The following is a 19070-nucleotide window of genomic DNA, read 5'->3' as shown; positions in this document are numbered from 1 at the left end:
TTTCAAACGAGTTTTTGCAAGTTATAACCATGAGTATTGAAGGAAAACCACAAGAGATTGGCATGAAATTATTCATAAGGGCTGTTAATGAACAATTTAGAAAGTTGAATGCAAGGCTGAATGATTTGCAATACCCATCTATTTCTAAGTCCACTAAAAAACGTGTGTGAAGAGGAAGATGATTTAGATTTGGAGGAATCAAGTTTTAGACGAGGCAATAAGGCAATTTCCAAAAGAGATAGCAATTTGGGCAGCATAAAGATGAAGATTCCGATCTTTCAAGGAAAGAATGATCCCAAACTATACTTGGAGTGGGAAAGAAAGATTGAGCACGTATTTGATTGTCATGATTACTCCGAGGAGAAGAAAGTAAAACTAGCAGCTGTGGAGTTCACAAATTATGCAAGCATATGGTGGGATCAATTGGTGATCAATAGGCATAGGAATAGAGAGATGCCAATTCAGTCATGGGAAGAGATGAAATTGGTATGCGCAAGAGACTTATACCTAGCCATTACTATAGAGATCTGCATAGAAAATTACAAGGACTGGTTCAAGGTTCCATGAGTGTAGAGGACTATTACAAAGAGATGGAAATAGTCATGATTAGAGAAAACATAAAGGAGGACCAAGAAGCAACAATGGCTAGATTAATTGGCGGCTTGAACAAGGAGATTGCTGATATGGTGGATTTACAACACTATGTGGAGATGGAGGAGCTGTTGCACAAAGTCATTAAAGTGGATAAGCAAATCAAATCAAAAGGATTCAGATCTGGTTCTTCATGGAGACCTAATTAGAAGGACAACAAAGCTACCTCAAAAACAAAAGAGGAAGTAAAGCAAAAGGATCCGGTTGTTGTTCATAAAGGTAAAACCGAAACAAAAACTTCTTCTAAGTCACGTGATGTTAAGTGTTTTAGGTGCCAAGGATTCGGGCATATTGCTTCTTAATGCCCAAACAAAAGAGTTATGATTGTGTTGGAAAATGGAGAAATAGAAAGTGCTAGATCAAGTGAGAATGAGATGCCACCATTGGAGGATTGTTCTGATGTTGAAGTTGTAGAACCCGTGCATGGTGATTTGCTGGTTACAAGGAGAGCCCTAAGTATACAGCCTAAGGATGATGGGGATGAGGAGGAACGTGATCATATTTTTCACACAAGATGCCATGTGAGGGATAAGGTATGTACTATGATTATTGATAGTGGAAGTTGTACCAATGTTGCTAGTACGTTGTTGGTAGATAAGCTGAATTTGCATACCATAAAGCATCCTAAACCGTACAAATTGTAATGGCTGAATGAATGTGGAGAAGTGAGGGTAACTAAGAAAGTTCTTGTTTCCTTTTCAATTGGCAAATATGAGGATGAGGTTCTATGTGATGTGGCACTAATGCATGTTGGTCATATATTGCTTGGCCGACCATGGCAGTTTGATAGGAAGGTTACACATGATGGGTATAAACACCGTTATTCTTTTATAATGAATAACTGGATTGTTGTACTGACCCCTCTCAAACCTTTGCAAGCTTATGCACATAAAATTAGAATAGCAAGAGAGTGCAAAGTGAGAGAAGAACAAAAGTGTGAGCGAGAGGAAAAGAAAAAGAAAGAAAGTGAACAAGCAAAAGCAAAGAAAGCAAGTGAGACCGAGGGGAAAGGGGCAAGTGGAAAGAATGAGGCTGAGAGAAAAATTGAGGAGAAAAGTGTACAAAAAGGAGAGGAAAGCAAGGGAATGAGTGAAAAAAATGAGGTTAAGAGAGTCATGATTGCAAGGCAGCAACTACTTGTATTTATGTACAAGGATGTTTACTTTTCTACTAATGACCTAAACCCCTCTTTGCCTAGTGTTGTTGTGTCTTTATTGCAGGAGTTTGAGGACCTATTTTCCGAGGAGATTCCCCATGGATTACCTCTCTTAAGAGGTATTGATCATCAAATAGACTTCATACCTGGTTTCGCCATACCAAATCGACCTACTTATAGAGCTAATCTCGAGGAAATAAAGGAGATACAAAGGCAAGTGGATGAGTTGGTGCAAAAGGGTTTTGTAAGGGAGAGTTTTTTAGCCCATGTTCAATTCCTGTCATCTTAGTCCCAAAGAATGATGGAACATGGCGTATGTGTGTGGACTGTCGAGCCATTAACAAATTAACAGTTAAGTATAGACATCCTATCCCTAGATTAGATGATATGCTTGATGAATTTCATGGCTCTTGTTTGTTTTCTAAAATTGATTTAAAGAATGGCTATCATCAAATTCGCATGAAAGAGGGAGATGAATGGAAGACAGCATTTAAAACTAAATATGGATTGTATGAGTGGTTAGTAATGCCTTTTGGTTTAACTAATGCACCTAGTACATTCATGAGGTTAATGAATCGTGTTTTGCATGCTTTCATAGGGAAATTTGTGGTAGTTTACTTTGATGATATTTTAGTTTATAGCAAAAATTTGGATGAACATGTGAAACACTTGCATGCTATTTTTAGTGTGTTAAGAAAGCACCAATTGTATGCTAATTTTAAGAAGTGCATGTTTTGCATGGAATCTGTTGTGTTTCTTGGATTTGTTGTCAGTTTGCAGGGTATTAGTGTTGATGAAGAGAAGGTAAAGGCAAGAAGGAACTGGCCTACACCTAGGAATGTGAACGAGGTAAGAAGTTTTCATGGTTTAGCAAGTTTTTATCGAAGGTTTGTTAAGGATTTTAGTTCTATTGCTGCACCGCTGAATGAACTTGTTAAAAAGAATGTTGTTTTTAAGTGGGATGAAGTGCATGATCGAGCTTTCGAAACTTTGAAAAATAAGCTAACTAATGCACCTTTGTTGTGTTTGCCTAACTTTGATAAAGCTTTTGAGGTAGAATGTGACGCATCTGGAATTGGAATAGGGGCTGTTTTGATGCAAGATTTCAAACCAATTGCTTATTTTAGTGAAAAGCTAAGTGGGGCAGCCTTGAATTATCCTACTTACGACAAGGAATTTTATGCATTAGTTAGGACTCTTCAAACATGACAGCATTACTTGTGGCCAAGGGAATTCATCATTCTTTCTGATCATGAGAATTTAAGGTTTTTGAAATCCCAAGGTAAGCTTAATAAAAGGCATGCTAAGTGGCTGGAGTTCATAGAAACATTTCCTTATGTAATCAGGTACAAACATGGAAAAGAAAATGTTGTTGTTGATGCATTATCTCGGAGGTATGCATTACTTACATCTTTGCAAACTAAGTTACTTGGGTTTGAATTGCTTAAGAACTTGTATGCTAATGATTCTGATTTCGGCCAAGTATGGAATGCATGTTATAAGTGTGTGTTTAATGATTTCTATAGGCATGAAGGATTTCTGTTTAAAAAAGATAAATTGTGTGTGCCTAACAACGCCCTCGTAAGGGGCCTCTGGGGCCTCCGCACCAGGCTACACACTTTCTGCCTCCACGCGCTTCAGAACAAAAGATTGTAAATATATTAGCAAAAGAAATAGAAAAACAACTTAATTGATCGCAAATAACATTTCATAATTACACAGGTGTATCAGTTCTTACCTAGTCAACCTTCTCAGGCTCCTTTCTCCGAGAGCGAGGAGCCATTTTCTTTAAACGCCCGCCTGAGAGGCAGACGGTAGTAACCTTCTCGATAGGTACAAGGTTGCTGATTGCGTTGACTCTATGTTAGGATCTGGTATGTGATACACCCTCGCCGACTTAGGCTTCTTGGTTATTGGAGGGCAGCTACTCTCCCCCTCCTCAAAAAATTATGTGTTTCCCCTCTCACCTTGTGCTCACCTTCCTTGGAGAATGCGGTGGAGGAGTGGCTGGACTCTGACCCTAGTTGGCTGCATGACCCTCGAGTGGAGCCAAGACATGGCGCAGGCGAGGGTTTGATGTCATTATCATTTGAAAACCCCCGAGCAATGCACAAAGATGAGCAAAGTGGAGGGAATTACAGTTCTACACCCTCAAATACCTTGTGATAAGGAATTGCGAACACCTTAGAAATGCAAGGTCATGGTGTCAAACCTAGAACACATCTTCTCCTGAGGACCACAAGAATTGGGCACCCATGTCATCATAACCAAACTGTCAAAGTACCCGATCCAGGTGGTAAACAGTCAGTTGATCCTCGTCGGTGCGATCAAGGTACGCAATGACACTAGGCTAGGTTATTAGTTGTGTTATGCCAGCAGCAGGACTCTTGACCCCCACAGTGCAATGCTAATCACCGCCTTTTGGAACCGAAATGCCAATACATAACGGCATTGCGTGATGCACAGCTTGAGCATACGGCCTCCATACAAACCCATCGAGGGAAGCCATCTTCTAGTCAATTTCACTTATTTTGAATTGGTTATGCCTATCAGCATGAAGCCAGTGTTTCCCCCTGTAGACCTCGATCACTTTATTTTCAGACTCATCTCCCTCCATGGTGGAAACAACAACATGCATCGGGGAAAGAGTGCAAGATGTAACGCTGAGGTCAAAGCGCTCACACAAAAACATCCACAGGAAGGGGGCACAGATGTAGCTAATATGCCTCTTGCAACTTGGGTCCATTATCTGCTAGATGGTGTCGTCCATTTGCTCATACAAATAACCCAGGAACATAGAAGCAAAGGGCAGTTGGTGGCCACTGGCAACAAGGACGGTGAGGGGCACCAAAATGGTGCACGATCCAAAATCTGGTAACCCCGAGAAGAGGAAATGGGAGACTACATAGAGAATGAAAGTGGAGAGGTGACACTGACTATCGGGTCCCCGCACCATTACATCCATCCTACCGTGGGACTCGAACCAATATTCCAACCACGCTTCCGATGGCATTTTACCACAGGCAAACGATTGGTCCACTAGTGCTTTAAACACGGCAATCTCATCGAAGAGCTCATCGCAGAGCTGCCTACTTTTTGCAAGAATAGACTTTAGGTGTTGGAGATGCTGAGCAGACATAGACCCACCTATGGGAAACGCCAGCAAGGCAATCCTCCACGATGACGGTGAACTCACCGAACACACCCACGAATGTGTGAGTATGACAACACCAGTGTTCCAAAAGGGGTTTTACATACTTTACCCCTTCTCTACTGCAAAGACCCGTGTAGCAGTCCATGAACCGAAGAAGACCAGAGTCTTGTAGCATTTGACAATACATTGGATTTTCCAAGATGTGTTGTGTCCATGCGGTACAACTGTTAGGGGACTTCGATTTGTCAGTCCTAGGTTCCTAACATTTATACGAAACTAACTGATCTGGTCGGCCATAAAGACAGATCAACTCGGTGCCATCGACAACGTCGAATACACCACCTTTACCCCTAGTCACAAGCATCAGAGGCCAGAAACCCCGTCCTCCATCGGCTTCTATGGCCAATTCGTGCACTGACAATAACTCTATTTTATTGACCTCTCTGACAAAGTAGATGAAGGGACACTTAGTCTTCCTTTGGCAAGGAGCCATAGTTGATAGACAATAGCTAGACTGGAAAACAAGAATGAAAGCACAAAGAGGGTTGTACGACAGACAAAGCAGACACAGAGAGTGAACAGAAAGATGATAGCAACAAGATGAAGTAGAAATTTGAAGGGGGCACGTTGTCTTTTTATACATGCCTCTCACATGTCGGGAATGACCAACAGCGCAAGGGAAGATGAGTAGGCATGAGTACAGGTCTTCAGACGACGCTTAACAAGAAAGCAACATAATGAAATTTACAAATATGCCCTCCAAAAGGCGGGACAAAACAACACATTAATTTAAACACAGTGCTATGACATCAACCGCCACTTTAAATATCAGATATCATGTTAGGGCCACACGTGCGAATGGGTCGCATTTAATAAGATACGACGGTTAAAAGAGGCGCTAATGATAGCTGCCACATCATCAGCGCCTGATTATCCTTCCCATCCCTCGATGGTGACGGCATATGAAAGGACACCGAGCACTCGAATAGGAGTAAACCGGGTATAGAAACAGTGCCCCTATACACAAGGGGCTGAATGCCCACACCTAAAGAGCACCTTGTTTGTCTTTTGATAATTCCCTTCCTGCCAGTGGGCAGGAGGCTGAGATTCACAAATTCGATGACGGTTTACCCACTGGAGGAAAACAAATTATCAAAAGACAAGGGGGAAAAATCATACAATGGGTAAAAACTAATAGAGAAGAAACATCCAACTCTTGCCCAAAATCCATTAATAGGCCATACACATGGCTGCCAAACTGATCAACTCTCAGCTTGTCAACAAGTAGGGGGCTGACTAAGATCTAAACAGACTTCTCTTCCCACCCAACCAAGACCCAAAAAGACAAACCAACAATTAGGGTCAATCTCCTGACCCAATAGACCAATTCACACATCAATTCATATCAACCTCAAGGCAAATCTTAGGATAAAAATGCTTATCGATAAGATTCCACTTACTGATAGCAAGGGGCTAATGTAGGTACATAGTTCTCGCTCAATCCTTTAGAGCAAAGAAGACACTAAATTGATACCATATGAATGCTTGTCATTAGTTCATAGTTCATCGGTCATCTGCGATGAACTTATAATGCATTGCAAACTCACGATGAATACATAGTAAATCACACATACGCGATGGACTTTGTGTCTGATATGAACCCAAAAACAGGTTTTAGTTGAACCCGCGATGAATTTTATATGCACGCGTTTCAGCGGTGAACCTTGGTCGTGCATGACTTTAAGACAAACCTCATATACAGGCGGTTCTGCGATGAACTTTGAATGAGCGTGGTCTTGCGATAAACCCGAGACCATTACAGAGTTGCGAATCGCTAAGAACCGAACTCAAACATCGACTGCACGTGCGGCCTCAAGTTACACACATGGTGAAGTGCCATTTAGGATTAGTAAAGGGGCCACCCGCTGTGCAATGACGTCATTGACACCATGTTAGTTAAGTAGGATGCGAAAGGAAGTAGCACGCGTGGATTATGAGGATCCTCGGGTGAAAGGAAAGTCAACCTTTGAGAGATCTCATAAGACATGTGGCAAAACCCTAGTAGTGCTCCTTAATGACCGACAACGAATCTAATATTCTCTTTCCTGTTAGGAATCAAGCACTTTTGGCTCCTCCCTTCTAGGACCTTGAGATCCCTTCTTATAAATAGAGATTCTCCCCATAATGGAGATGATTCATTCGACCATTGATTCACTCAATCATTGGACTCCCTGTTCAGCTGTCTCGTCACTCCCCTTTCTTGCCCTAGCCTTCCCGGTTGATCCTCTACTCCCGGTCTTCCTTTGTCCTTCAAGGAGACCACCCCCCATCTAGCTTGACCACCTCCTACTTACACTTATGCTAGATAGTTCTAGGATGTTGTGGCTAGTTCCATGATGCTGCATGCTCCATGCAAAGGCCATAGCAACCCCAAGCGCACACATACTTACCCTGGCAATTTCAAGATGTCATGGCCGGTTCCACAATGTCGCATGCTCCATGCGAAGGCCCTAGCAACCCCAGGCACAGATATACTTACCCTAGCCAATTTCAGGATGTCATAGCCAGTTCTACGATGTCGTATGCACCATGCGAAGGCCCTGGCAACCCCAGTCGCACATATACTTACCCTGGATGGTTCTAGGATCTTGTGGTTGGTTACACAATGTTGCATGCTCTATGCGAAGGCCCAAACAAACCTAGGTGCACACTCATGTACCCTAGCAAATGCAGGAGCAATGGCAAAGAAAGATAGGTACATTACACCTTGTGATGAGTCACCCTGGCAGTCCTAAGAAAAAGCATGTCAGACACAGGTATGATGATAAGTTTTGAGTATATTACCCTTGTGAATACATATGATTACCCTGAAAATAGGAGAAATCTAACCGCATTGCACATGATAAGGCATCTTAACAATACAACTTTCTTATGTGCAACAGACTACCCTGGAAAATCCAAACCAACCCGCTCAGACTCCCTCCTACGAGGACGGGGAGCAAGCTTCTTTACCCACCCACTGGCGATAGGAACAAAAACAACTTTTCCAGGAGGAACATGCATTGCAGACTGCACCGATTCTGCATTAACTACTTCCCTTGACTCAGAAGCTGGGGCTAGAGGATCTTGTACAACCTCCTCAAGGTGGTCCCATGGAGAACCCCTAAATTGGTGCTCCTCAGCCCAAGATGATGCAAGTCGGACTTGGTTTCACGAACCTCCCCTGGTATTGATAGCCAGAAAAAGCGAGGCACCCTTGTCGTCCTAAACTACTTAGATGCAAGGGGTCGGCTGCCTTCACCCTCCTCGATGGCAAGACTCTTACCTTTCCAAACAACGCCCAGAAACTCGCGCTCCTCTGCTATCACCAGTGAAGAACCTAGCTGGGAAGGGACCTCTTCTCGCCTCTGCTCCGCTGCCTGACCCGATCGGAGGAAGAGCCATGACGTGACGGGATGGGGATTTGCAGCCATAAACTTCTACATCCTACCGAACAATGAGCACATATATGTTAAGTGCAAAGACTCGCACTGCTTGACCCTCTCGAAACCTGCGATAGGGAATCGGGAGACATTTGGAAACGCCAACACATTCCGACATCTCCAAAACACATCCTCACCAACATATCTCAGAAACTGCGAGCCCATACCATCATATCCGATCTATCGGAGAAGCTGGTCAGGACGGTAAGCTGCCACTTGCGCCTCGCCGACTCGATCAAGATACACAACGACACCAGGCCATACATAGCACAAGACGAGCCACAAGGAAAAGAGGGCTATTAGCTTCCACAGTGCATTGTTGGTCGTCGTCCTCAAGAACATTGACACCAATGTAGAATGGCATTGAATTGCGGACTCCTCGTACAAGCCCCCCCTCTAGAGTAGCGATGGCAACAATCATTGGGGACAAATGGCGAGGGGTAACACTTAGTTGTAGACGCTCGCAGGAGAACATGAACAAAAAGGGGGCAAAAACATAGTTTCAGCGCTGCTTGTAGCTAGGATCCATCATCTGATGGACAATGTCATCCATCTGGTAAAATAGATAACCCAAAAACATGGAGTCCAGTGATAGTTGATGATTGCCAGCAGCAATAACAATAAGGGGAATCAGCACTATGCGTAAGCCATAATCCGGGGTACTTGGAAACAAAAAATGAAATGCCACATAAAGAATAAAAGCTGCAAGGTGACACAGTTTGTCTCCCCTTCAGACCATAATGCCACCTTGGCTATTGGCATCTTCCCACGGGCAATCGATTCGTCCACCTAAGATATGAAATCTTGGACTTCCTTCATCAAGTCTGCACAAAGATTAGACGGGTTGGAAAGGACGAACTCCGTAAACTGCAAATGATGGGCAGACACTGCCCTACCAACCGGAAGTGACAAAAGCGCAGCAATGCCTATAGGTACATAGTGGTCACTCAGACCAATAGAGCACAAAGGGTGTCGAATTAATACCACATAGATTCCTGTGATGAGTCCATAACTCATCACACATAACTCATCGCATGATTGCGATAAAATCATACCTGAAATGGGTCATGATGATCTTTGGCCCGCATAAACCTGCGAATATAGACTTGTGATGAGCTTTGCACATGTGCAGATCTATGATGAGCTTCAAAGTTATTACAAAACCACGATAAGCACATAACTACTGTGAACTAGGAATAAATGCTAGAAACATGTGTGTGATGGGACGCTCTGTGGGCCTAATAAGGGCGCGCCAGGTAAATAATGATGTCATTCACACCACATCGGTTAAAATGGTCACAAAATGAAGTAGCACACGCAAATTATGAGAATCCTTGAACGAAAGAAAAGTTCATCCTTGAGATATCTTGTGAAACACGTAGTGAAACCCTAGTAGTGTTCCCTGACAATCTAGCAACAAATCCAATATTCCCTTTCCCAGTGGGAATCAAATGCTTTTGGCTCCTTCCTTTCGTGACCTCGGGATCTCTCCCGATAAATAGGGGTCCATTTCATAACAAAATCATCATCTTATCATTCTTATTTACTATGCCTTTTGCCTACCTCCTGCACCTAGTCTTCCTTTGTCCTTCAAGGAGACCCTCGTACGTAGCCTCACCACCACACTTACATTAAAATCTTTGGTTAGTTCCTTAATCACAGAGGATGGTTGCTTATAGGATTAACCTCTCTCCCATTCCTGAAGAGCATGGCAACACTAAGGAGATTGTTAACCCAAAAGTTAAGGACCAATATGGTGTGCAGTCAACCGAATAGGTTGACGTCGAAATACTCTCAAACAAGGTCTACGAGTTTGAGACCCATTTTGATCGCTTAGAGCAGATGCAACAAGAGATGAGGGCCACTCTGCAACTTCTCCTCCAGCAAACGGCCAGAGCTGAACAGTCCCCTTTCACCCTAGCCACTCCTCCTGCATCTGTCCCCACCAGCCACCATTCCACCAATTTAAACCCCGCCGTGTTGAGCAACCCACCAGAATCAACCCTGTACCCATACAGACCAGTCAACCCACCATCAGACAGTCTCGGGTCGCTCTTCAGATTGACCCAGTAACAGAGTCACCACTTAGTCGCGACGAATTAAAGGAGTATGTCCAAGGACTGGTGGCGGAGAGTCAAACCCGAGCCCAGTCCTCACTTGTCCTACAAAAGCCCTACTCTAACAGGATCCTCTATAAACTTTATTTCCTATTGGTTATGTCCCTCCCCAACAGTGGCCACAGTATGGCGGGCATAAAGGAAGCCCACCAAAGCATGTGAACAAATTTGAGGATGTCTTTGGGTTCTTTGCTTTCGACGAATACTTGAAAGTTAGAGAGTTCTCTAAGCCCTTGACAGGGCATACACCTGGTTCATTAACCTCACCGTGGATAGCATTGACTTGTGGGTGGAGTTGGCCAAAAGGTTTTTGTCAAAATGGTTCACCTTGGAGTGGAGGCTAACGATGGCTGACCTACACAACATGGAGCAACATATGGGAGAAGATCTTCTAACTTACGTGATGCGATTTCAAAAATTGACCCACTCTGTTTTCGATGAACATGTTACCGGTAAGAGTTTTGTCAAACAATGTGTGCAATGCATGCAACCCGCCTACAAGATAGGCATAGAGAACATGAAGATTAAAACCTTCAGCTAGTTATGGAAGTGCGAAGAAAGGACGATGCACACTGTTGAGAGAACTACACCCCAATCTACACCAACCTTGGGGAAGTATGGAAAGTGTAGGTGAGGTGGCTAGGCTATGTACGAGTGGTCTCCTTAAAAGACAAAGGAATACCGAAGGCAAGAAGTAGGTTTGAGGCTAGAGCAAATGGGAATGATAAGAGAGGGTAGGATTGAATGAGTGATGGAATGAAGATCTTGTTATGAATAAGGAGGGATCTCGAGGTCCCGAAAGGAAGGAGCCAAAAGTATTTGATTCACTTTAGGAAAGGGAATATTGGATTTGTTGTCAGTTATTAAGGAGCACTGCTAGGGTTTCGCCACGTGTCTTATGAGATCTCTTAAGGACGAACTTTCCTTTTGTCCGAGGATTCTCATAATCCGTGTATGCTACTTCCTTTCATGACCCATTTAACCAACATGGCATTGGTGACATCAACATTTAGTGGGCGCACTTTTATTAGATCCACATGGTGCCTTATCACGTGTGTAACTTAAAAACGCACGTGTAACCGATATTTATTCCCTATCTACAGTGATCCCGTAGTTCTGTAATGGTCTCAAATTCATTACAACTCCTTGCACGTCCGAATATCATCGTAGAATCGCACACGTTTAAAGTTCATCGCCGGTTCATGCTAGCCGTAGTTCATCATAACCCATCTCAAGTACGAATTTGTCGCAATCGTGCGATGTCATATATTATTCATCGCAAATGTCCGATGAGTTAAAAGCTCATCGCAAGACACTGATGAGTTATGAACTCATCGCAAGCGTCCATGTGGTATCAATTTGGTATCCTTTGTACTTTGATGGTCTGAGCGATCACTATGTACCTACATTAACCCCCTACTTATCATAAGTAAGTGGAATCTTACTGATAAGCATTTTGCCTTGAGATTTTCCTTAAGGTTTTGTGATGGATCAATGTAGAGAGGGGTTAGTGGCATGCTAATTTTTTGTGCGTTGGGCCTGGTGATTGTTCCTGTTTTGATTGGATCTTTTGCAGGTAAGGGAAAATTCGTTTGGATCTTTTGTTAGCCCCCTGCTTTTGACAAACTGCGAGCTAGTCAACAAGCAGTCATGCATTTGGCTTATTGATAACTTCGGATGGGGATTTTGGGTGTTCATTTTGGGTTAGTTTTTCATCCATTCTATGATTCAGCCCCCCTATCTTTTGACAATTTTCTTTCTATCGGTAGGCAATTCTATGCTTGGTTTGTTAGCGAAGTTCTAAGCCCCCTGCCTAATGACAGGAAGGAAATTGTCAAAAGACAAGCAAAAATAGTAAAGTATAGGCATTCAACCCCCTGTGTTTGTCGAAGTGGTGTTTGTTGTGGATATACAGTGTGAATTGGTAATTTTTCACTTTGTGACTTTTTGCATTCAATTACCGTTGAATGGGACGGGAAAGATGTTATGTGTCGATGACGTGGTAGTCATCATTAGAACGTTTCCTAACTGTCGTATCTTCATAAATGCAAACTGTCCGCGCGTGTGGCTCAAATAAGAGATTAAACATTTAAAGTAGCAGTTTCTGACGTTGTGCCTCCTTTAAATTAATGTGTTGTTTTGTCCCGCCCTTTTGAGGGTATAGTCATAAATTTATATACCTTGCTTCTTCATTAAGCATTGGCTGAAAGATTGTAATCATGTCTATTAGTCTTCCCCTGCGCCGTTTGGCATTCCCTACACTTGTGAGGGTTTTATAAAAGGGTGATACACATTCTATAGTTCCCCTTTATATTCTCAGTTATTTTCGGTCATTTCGCTTTCTCTGTTTCTTCTGTCTTTAGCTTTCTTTCTCTATTAGTTTCCTTCCTTATTCTACTCCTTGCTCATTCATCCTTTGACCATGGCTCCTCACCAGAAGAACACTGAGTGCCCGTTCGTGGAATTCGTTAGAGTTGTTGATACAACGGAGATGCTATTCGAGCGAGAGGCGGCCAGGGTGGCCGACGGTGGGAAGGGTTTTTGGCCCCCTATGCCAGTAGCAAGGGGTGTGGGTGGGGTTTTTGATGCCGTTGACGGTAGTGACTGATGTGCCTTTACAGATGCTTGGATCGGTCGATGTCATTCAAGTGTCAGGAACCAAGGACCAATACCTCAAAGTCCTTGGTGAGTTATTCGGATTGGGCGCGCTATGTGTTGGAAAATCCAATATACTGTCGTCTGCTGCAAGATGCCGAGCTCCTCTGTTTTGTGGATTGCTACATGGATCTTTCCGGCAAAGAGGGGGTAAAGTATGTGAGACCCCTTCTCGAGTATTGGTGTTGTCAGACCCATACATTCGTGGGGGCATCTAGTGAATTCACTATCACCGTAGAAGACGTTGTTGCCTTGTTGGCATTACCCGTTGGTGGGTTGGTGTCTGCCCACCACCTACAGTTTCCCACGTTCAAAGCCCAAGTCGATTAGTCAACCGCCCGGGGTAAGATGCCACTCGAGGCATGGGTGGAGTTTGGTTTGAGACCCATGGTAGGGGGGATGTGATGGTACAGGGGGTAGATAGCCAGTGTCATCTTGTTGCTTTCATTTTGTACATTGCATCCTGTTTTCTCTTCCCCGAGTTGCCCGATTATGGCCTGTGCACGACATTGGTTTCACTTGCCATGCTCCCTGCCCTTCCGTTGGCATCTATATTCTTGGGGTATTTATACGAACAAATGGATGATACAGTCCAACAAATGATGGATTTGAGTTGTAAGAGACGGATCAGCTACATTTTTGCTCATTTCCTATTCATATACATGTGCGAGCGCCTTGACCTTTCCTATTCATAGTATGGGCTGATTTAGCAACATGAGTTTGGTCTTGGCTTAAGCCCAACCTAAGTGCATCAACTTCCAATCTGGTTGGATTTGGGTTTGACAAATTAGGCTTAGGGGTTGGGCTTGCGTTGAATTTAAATCCAACCCAAACCCACCCAACTTGCACCCCTAATGATTCAACTATTTGGTTAAAATGGGTCAACCAATGGTGTCATATTTAAATAATAACTATTAAAATATATAAATTTATTACATTAAACAAAAGATAAGTGTTATAAACAATAACTATTTTTTTAAATAAATTACAAGAATATAATAAAAATTTTAAAGTTGCACAAAAATGAGATATTTTTTCTTTCAAATCAAATGGTTAACAAATGATGTCATTATTATACAATAAAAACTAAACAAATTGATAAAAACAAAAGAATAGAAAATACAAAAAATTGTGCACATATCCAATACCATACATTTATCATATTAAACACTAATAGACATGTATTAACAATGAAAATGAAAATAAAAAATTTAAATATACAAACACATAATACTTTGGTTATTTATATTTTTATAATGAGTTTAGATAAAAATACTGAAATTATCATTTTTTTAACTATTAATGAAATTATGCACAATTACCGGTTCATTGGGATGGCGCAAACATTGATGAATTAAGTCATGAAGCATTTCTGCAGAAAAAGAAAACGAAAGTCATGAAGCATAATGTACAAGGAATCTCGTGTAGACCCAAATTTGAGACCCACATGACGTCCATACACGTCGATCATGTGCGTTTTTTTTTTCTAATTTCTCATCGTTCCAAAGAAAAAAGAAGAGCTCCCCATATTATTGCATGATTACGTTACCGTTGGATAATCCGGATTTTTTGGACAGATAATCGGATACTGATAAAACCGTGCATCTTAATTACACCGAAACACAAAATCATTCTTTTCCGAAAACCCGGCTGGACCAGATTGTCAATCTGCTAAGCTGAGCCTCCTCGTGGGTGTTGAAAGCGCCAACACTGTACTTGCTTGACCAGTGGGCAAGACCAGACTGGTCCAGCTGACACTTTCAGTTCTTTTGTTTAATCGGGTTATACTGGACCGATCAAATCGAACCGGACCGGTATCTTTGAAGAGTGAAGACCTTCGATCGGGTAGTGTGGGCTTCCCCAGTCCCCACTTTAACGTGGATAGTTCCGAAGACGGTAGACCGTCTGTTGGGTCTACCATTGAGGGTAGTCAATGAGATCTGCTCCTGGCATGAATGGGAAGTAGTGAAGTATTAGCATGTGCAATAGACCTTCTCTGAGTTTTATTGTCAAGAAATACCCAAACTACCCCTCCTCGAAATAAAACCCATAGTCTTTTCGTGGGTGGTTGAACCAGATTTGTTCAGCTAACAGCTGAACACCCGTAAATATTAGTGTTTTTTTTTTTCGAAATGCCGATGTGGTAATTGCCGAAGGCCACCACCGCTCATTTCTTTCTGTTAGAATTTTAAACATAGCGTTGTAAGAATCGTGGTAGTTATTCTGCAACCTTTGTTACGCTTTGCCCTGTCTTTTAAATTGATTTTGTAACGGTCTAAATCCCTATCAATCGACGTGATCATCTAGTAATTACTATAAAAGAGTTGGTGTTTTCCATTCAGAGAAGAGGTCGATATCATGCTTCTAGAAAAGAGAAAATAGAGAACAAAACCACTCGATTTCCTCAGACTTACCTGCGAATGGCGATCCATGGCTCCAGAGCCAGTTCACTCAGGTGGAGCTTCGCAGCTTGAATTCCTATGTGAGTAATCCTCAAAAACCCTAAAACCCAAGTAGCTTTCTTGTTTGTGGGTTACTTCGATGTTTTGTCTGTTTTCTTGGTCTTGTATTTGAACCTGCAACGTTGGCGACTGGTTTCTGCAGCTCCTCTCAATGAGGAGGGAGCTCGGGCGAGTGACAATTAGACACTTGCCTTCCAGGACGCCGAAGCTGAAAACCGTTGGAGAGTCTTTGACTGAGGAAGAGAGGGCTGCGTGTTTGCTTGAATCGTATCGGGACATGGACGAGGAGGCAGAGGATTTTTAAGTCTTCCTTCGGGTGAGTACTATTATAGGATCTGCAGCTTGAATGCGTAACTGTTGAATTTGAATTCATTTTTTTTTATGCAGTTTATGGTTTTGGGTTGAGAAATTGGTACTGGGGTTAAGGATTTTAAGTAGAGTGAGCAAATCATATCGTTACAGGTCTATTTGAAACTGCAATCGCATGTGAATGCTGGAATTGGTAGCGGAGCAAAGAATTCGACTGCATTTCTGAAGGCTGCTACGATGACATTGCTTCACACCATCAGTGGATCTGAGAAAACGTCCTATGTTGCTCTTATAAACAACTACCTAGCAGAAGATCAGTTCTTGAAGAGATACCTTCCTATAGATCCTTCCACTAATGATCTCTTTGAGATTGTAAAAGATGGCGTTCTTCTATGGTGATTTCCCTGTTAAGCCCTTTGCTTTAATTTGAATTTGGAGATGGTTTTTCTTTCTTGGTTTTGGGGCTTTGTAATCTGAAGGCATATTCTTTGATGTAGTAAACTTATCAATGTGGCAGTCCCTGGGACCACCGATGAACGGGCAATCAATACAAAGAGGGTGCTGAACCCTTGGGAAAGGAATGAAAATCTTACACTATCCCTCATTTCTGCTAAGGCTATTGGGTGTACAGTAGTCAATATTGGGTGTACAGTATACATGTTGTTTCAGTTGTTAGTTCTTTTCAGTTTTCAAGAATATTTTGGTCCTGTCACTAGTTTTTTGATAGTTTTCTCAATATTCTGTTCCATGCCAAAGTACAAAGAAGTAAAACCTATTAACCTAATATTCTATTAGGTTCTTTTCATATGAACCCTGAAGATTATCTAAAAAGTGCATGATAGAAAGCCTGTAAACTTCAAACAAGATTGGAGTTTGCTATCTATGTTTATTTCATTATTCTGCCCTTGCTTGTACAATAGTCGATACCATATGCTTGTTAAGTACAATGTTAAGTTACATGTTTGGTGCTGTTGTAGTGCACATTCTTTTTTCTTTATTTGGTCCTTCTGATGACTTTGGTTGGATTTTTGTTTTTTTCTTCCTCTATAATTACGTTGACATATTGCAATCTATGAACAATGTATATTTGAGATGGATTTTTGTTGCATCTTGTTGATTTTTATTAAATTTATTTTTTCCCTCTACTAAGTTATGGAAGCTAGTAGGGTGCTCCTTACTTGCTAGCAGTTTCTGGTCAGTACGAATATTAGTATTCTCTGTGGTTTTTATTTTCACTGTCATCTAGTACTTGGGTTGATATCTCAAATCATTAAGGTATGCTCTGGTTGTCATCTATAAGTCACTATTATATGAATGAAGTTTGAGCTTTGTTTAGACTTTAGAGTGTTAAGTCTTGATTCTAGATTGTAATTATTTGAAAACCATTGCCAGGACATAATCTTTTTGGTGAACATAATCTTTTTTTTTTAGAAATTTTCATCTCATTGCCAGGACTATTTTGATTTTGATTTTTTGTTTGGGTGTTCAGGGGACTGTTGTAGGGGTACAATACAGCAATTATTTGAAGGGCACCATATGAACTACATTGAATGCATCAATGTAGATTACAAGTCTACAAGGAAGGAGTCATTTTATGGTATTTTTGTTTTAATTTCAATCTGAATTGTAGAATGAATTTTATTGCCCTTGCCAATCTCCTGTGGTGCTGAAGTGCCCATGTATAAATGACAGATCTTCAGCTTGATGTCAAAGGCTGTAAAGATGTTTATGCTTCTTTTGATAAGTATGTAGAAGTTGAACGTCTTGAAGGTGATAACAAGTATCATGCTGAGCAACATGGGCTACAGGTATAAAGGCTGGATAACAATTTATGTTAAAAGCTTATAGAACTTCTGTGTCTAAATACTTGAATAAAAAGTGGCTCAAGGCAATTAGTTGTTTTTTTGATAAATCTTAAGGCAATTAGTTGTTTTTTATTTTTGATGACCTTTTTCCCATCCCCTCCAAAATGCAGCATTTTATTTTTTCCCCAAGCAAATGGTATGTTAAATGCTAACATACCATTGATAGCATATTAATTTATCTTATTCATTTGATAGGTAACTGTTAAATTTTATTAAACATGAAACAAAAAATGTCACATATAATACGTGCCATATATTCCTTTAGCTTTAGACTAGTATTTTCCACCTAGTCCTTTCCTTTTCTCATTACATTCAACATTCAGACAATTGACTGCAAAATAGTTGAATCCCATTTGCCCCTTGTTTTGCCATTGCACCAGCTATACAGTTTATTAATAAGCTCTTTCCATTCTCATTAGGTCATGGTATTCCTCCCTTGTGCTTTGCCTTCTTTGAGTGGATTACTCTGATTTGAAAGATAGAAATAGTTTCAAATGAAATAGTTTTCCTTTGTTGCAGAAATTGAACAAGAGGATAAAGGGAGAACATTGTTATAGTTGTTGTAGTCATCATTATCTAAGCCTTGTTTCAAGTTTCAACCATATGGGGTTGGCTACATGAATCCTGTTTCATTATTCCGTTTTCTTCAGTTTCATACATGTTGTTAAATTATGAGCCCTTAAATCATTTCTTACTCGTTACTACTACAATCCATGTTCTTCTAGCCTTTTCAAATTATGGGCCCTTAAATTGTGAGTCCTTAAAACATTTCTTGGGCATCTATTTTCTTTTCTATTTTTCTTCCATTTGGTAGCTTTCCTTTTGGAATAACAAGTCTTTACACCTGATTTATTTTAGTCTTGTAGTAAGGAAAAATCTATTTGACTTGAGTTTGACCCACTTTTAAATGCTATTTAGTGTTCATTCATGTGAAATTGTAACTTTTTTTATATTTAATGAAAGCCTTATTTTATTCTTCTTATTATTAAAAAATGTTATTAAATGTTCATTTATCAAAAAAATGTTGTTAAATGTTCATTCTTTTTAAAATGTCTTTAGTATTGTCATATTATTAGCTGTTACAGATTTTAAAACTAGGCGCCCCAGTGTCGCCTAGAATTGCCTAGATGCCTTGAAAACTATGCCTAGTAGTGGAAAGGTTTGAGAGAAGGCTAGCAAGCTGCAAAGGGAATTATATTTCGTTGGGAGGGGGAATTAC

General features: G+C 41.3%; 1 protein-coding gene and 1 pseudogene across 8 annotated transcripts in view; both read left to right on the top strand.

Annotated features, from left to right (window-relative positions):
- The first annotated feature begins 252 nt into the window (after window positions 1-252).
- On the top strand, window positions 253-13168 carry LOC104586979 (uncharacterized; annotated as a pseudogene).
- A 2171-nt stretch (window positions 13169-15339) lies between these two features.
- LOC148803264 (ubiquitin C-terminal hydrolase 12-like) overlaps window positions 15340-19070 on the top strand; it is a 39103-nt gene continuing 35372 nt past the window's right edge. For 5 of the 8 annotated variants that reach the window (XM_088896741.1, XM_088896742.1, XM_088896740.1 and 2 more), the window contains exons 1-5: window positions 15342-15697; window positions 15820-15993; window positions 16140-16381; window positions 16484-17583; window positions 17679-17794. In XM_088896741.1, coding sequence (XP_088752867.1) covers window positions 17523-17583; window positions 17679-17794 — 177 coding nt within the window. In that variant the 5' untranslated portion in view covers window positions 15342-15697; window positions 15820-15993; window positions 16140-16381; window positions 16484-17522. Of the gene's footprint in view, window positions 15698-15819; window positions 15994-16064; window positions 16382-16483; window positions 17584-17678; window positions 17795-19070 lie in introns of all 8 variants that reach the window. The other 3 variants (XM_088896744.1, XM_088896745.1, XM_088896746.1) reach the window with 3 other exon arrangements.

The sequence above is a fragment of the Nelumbo nucifera genome, chromosome 1 (genome assembly GCF_055504915.1).
Source record: "Nelumbo nucifera cultivar China Antique chromosome 1, China Antique-T2T, whole genome shotgun sequence".
Classification (NCBI taxonomy): Eukaryota; Viridiplantae; Streptophyta; class Magnoliopsida; order Proteales; family Nelumbonaceae; genus Nelumbo; species Nelumbo nucifera.
Note: the sequence above shows the minus strand (reverse complement) of the source record. Positions and strands in the feature narration are given on the sequence as shown.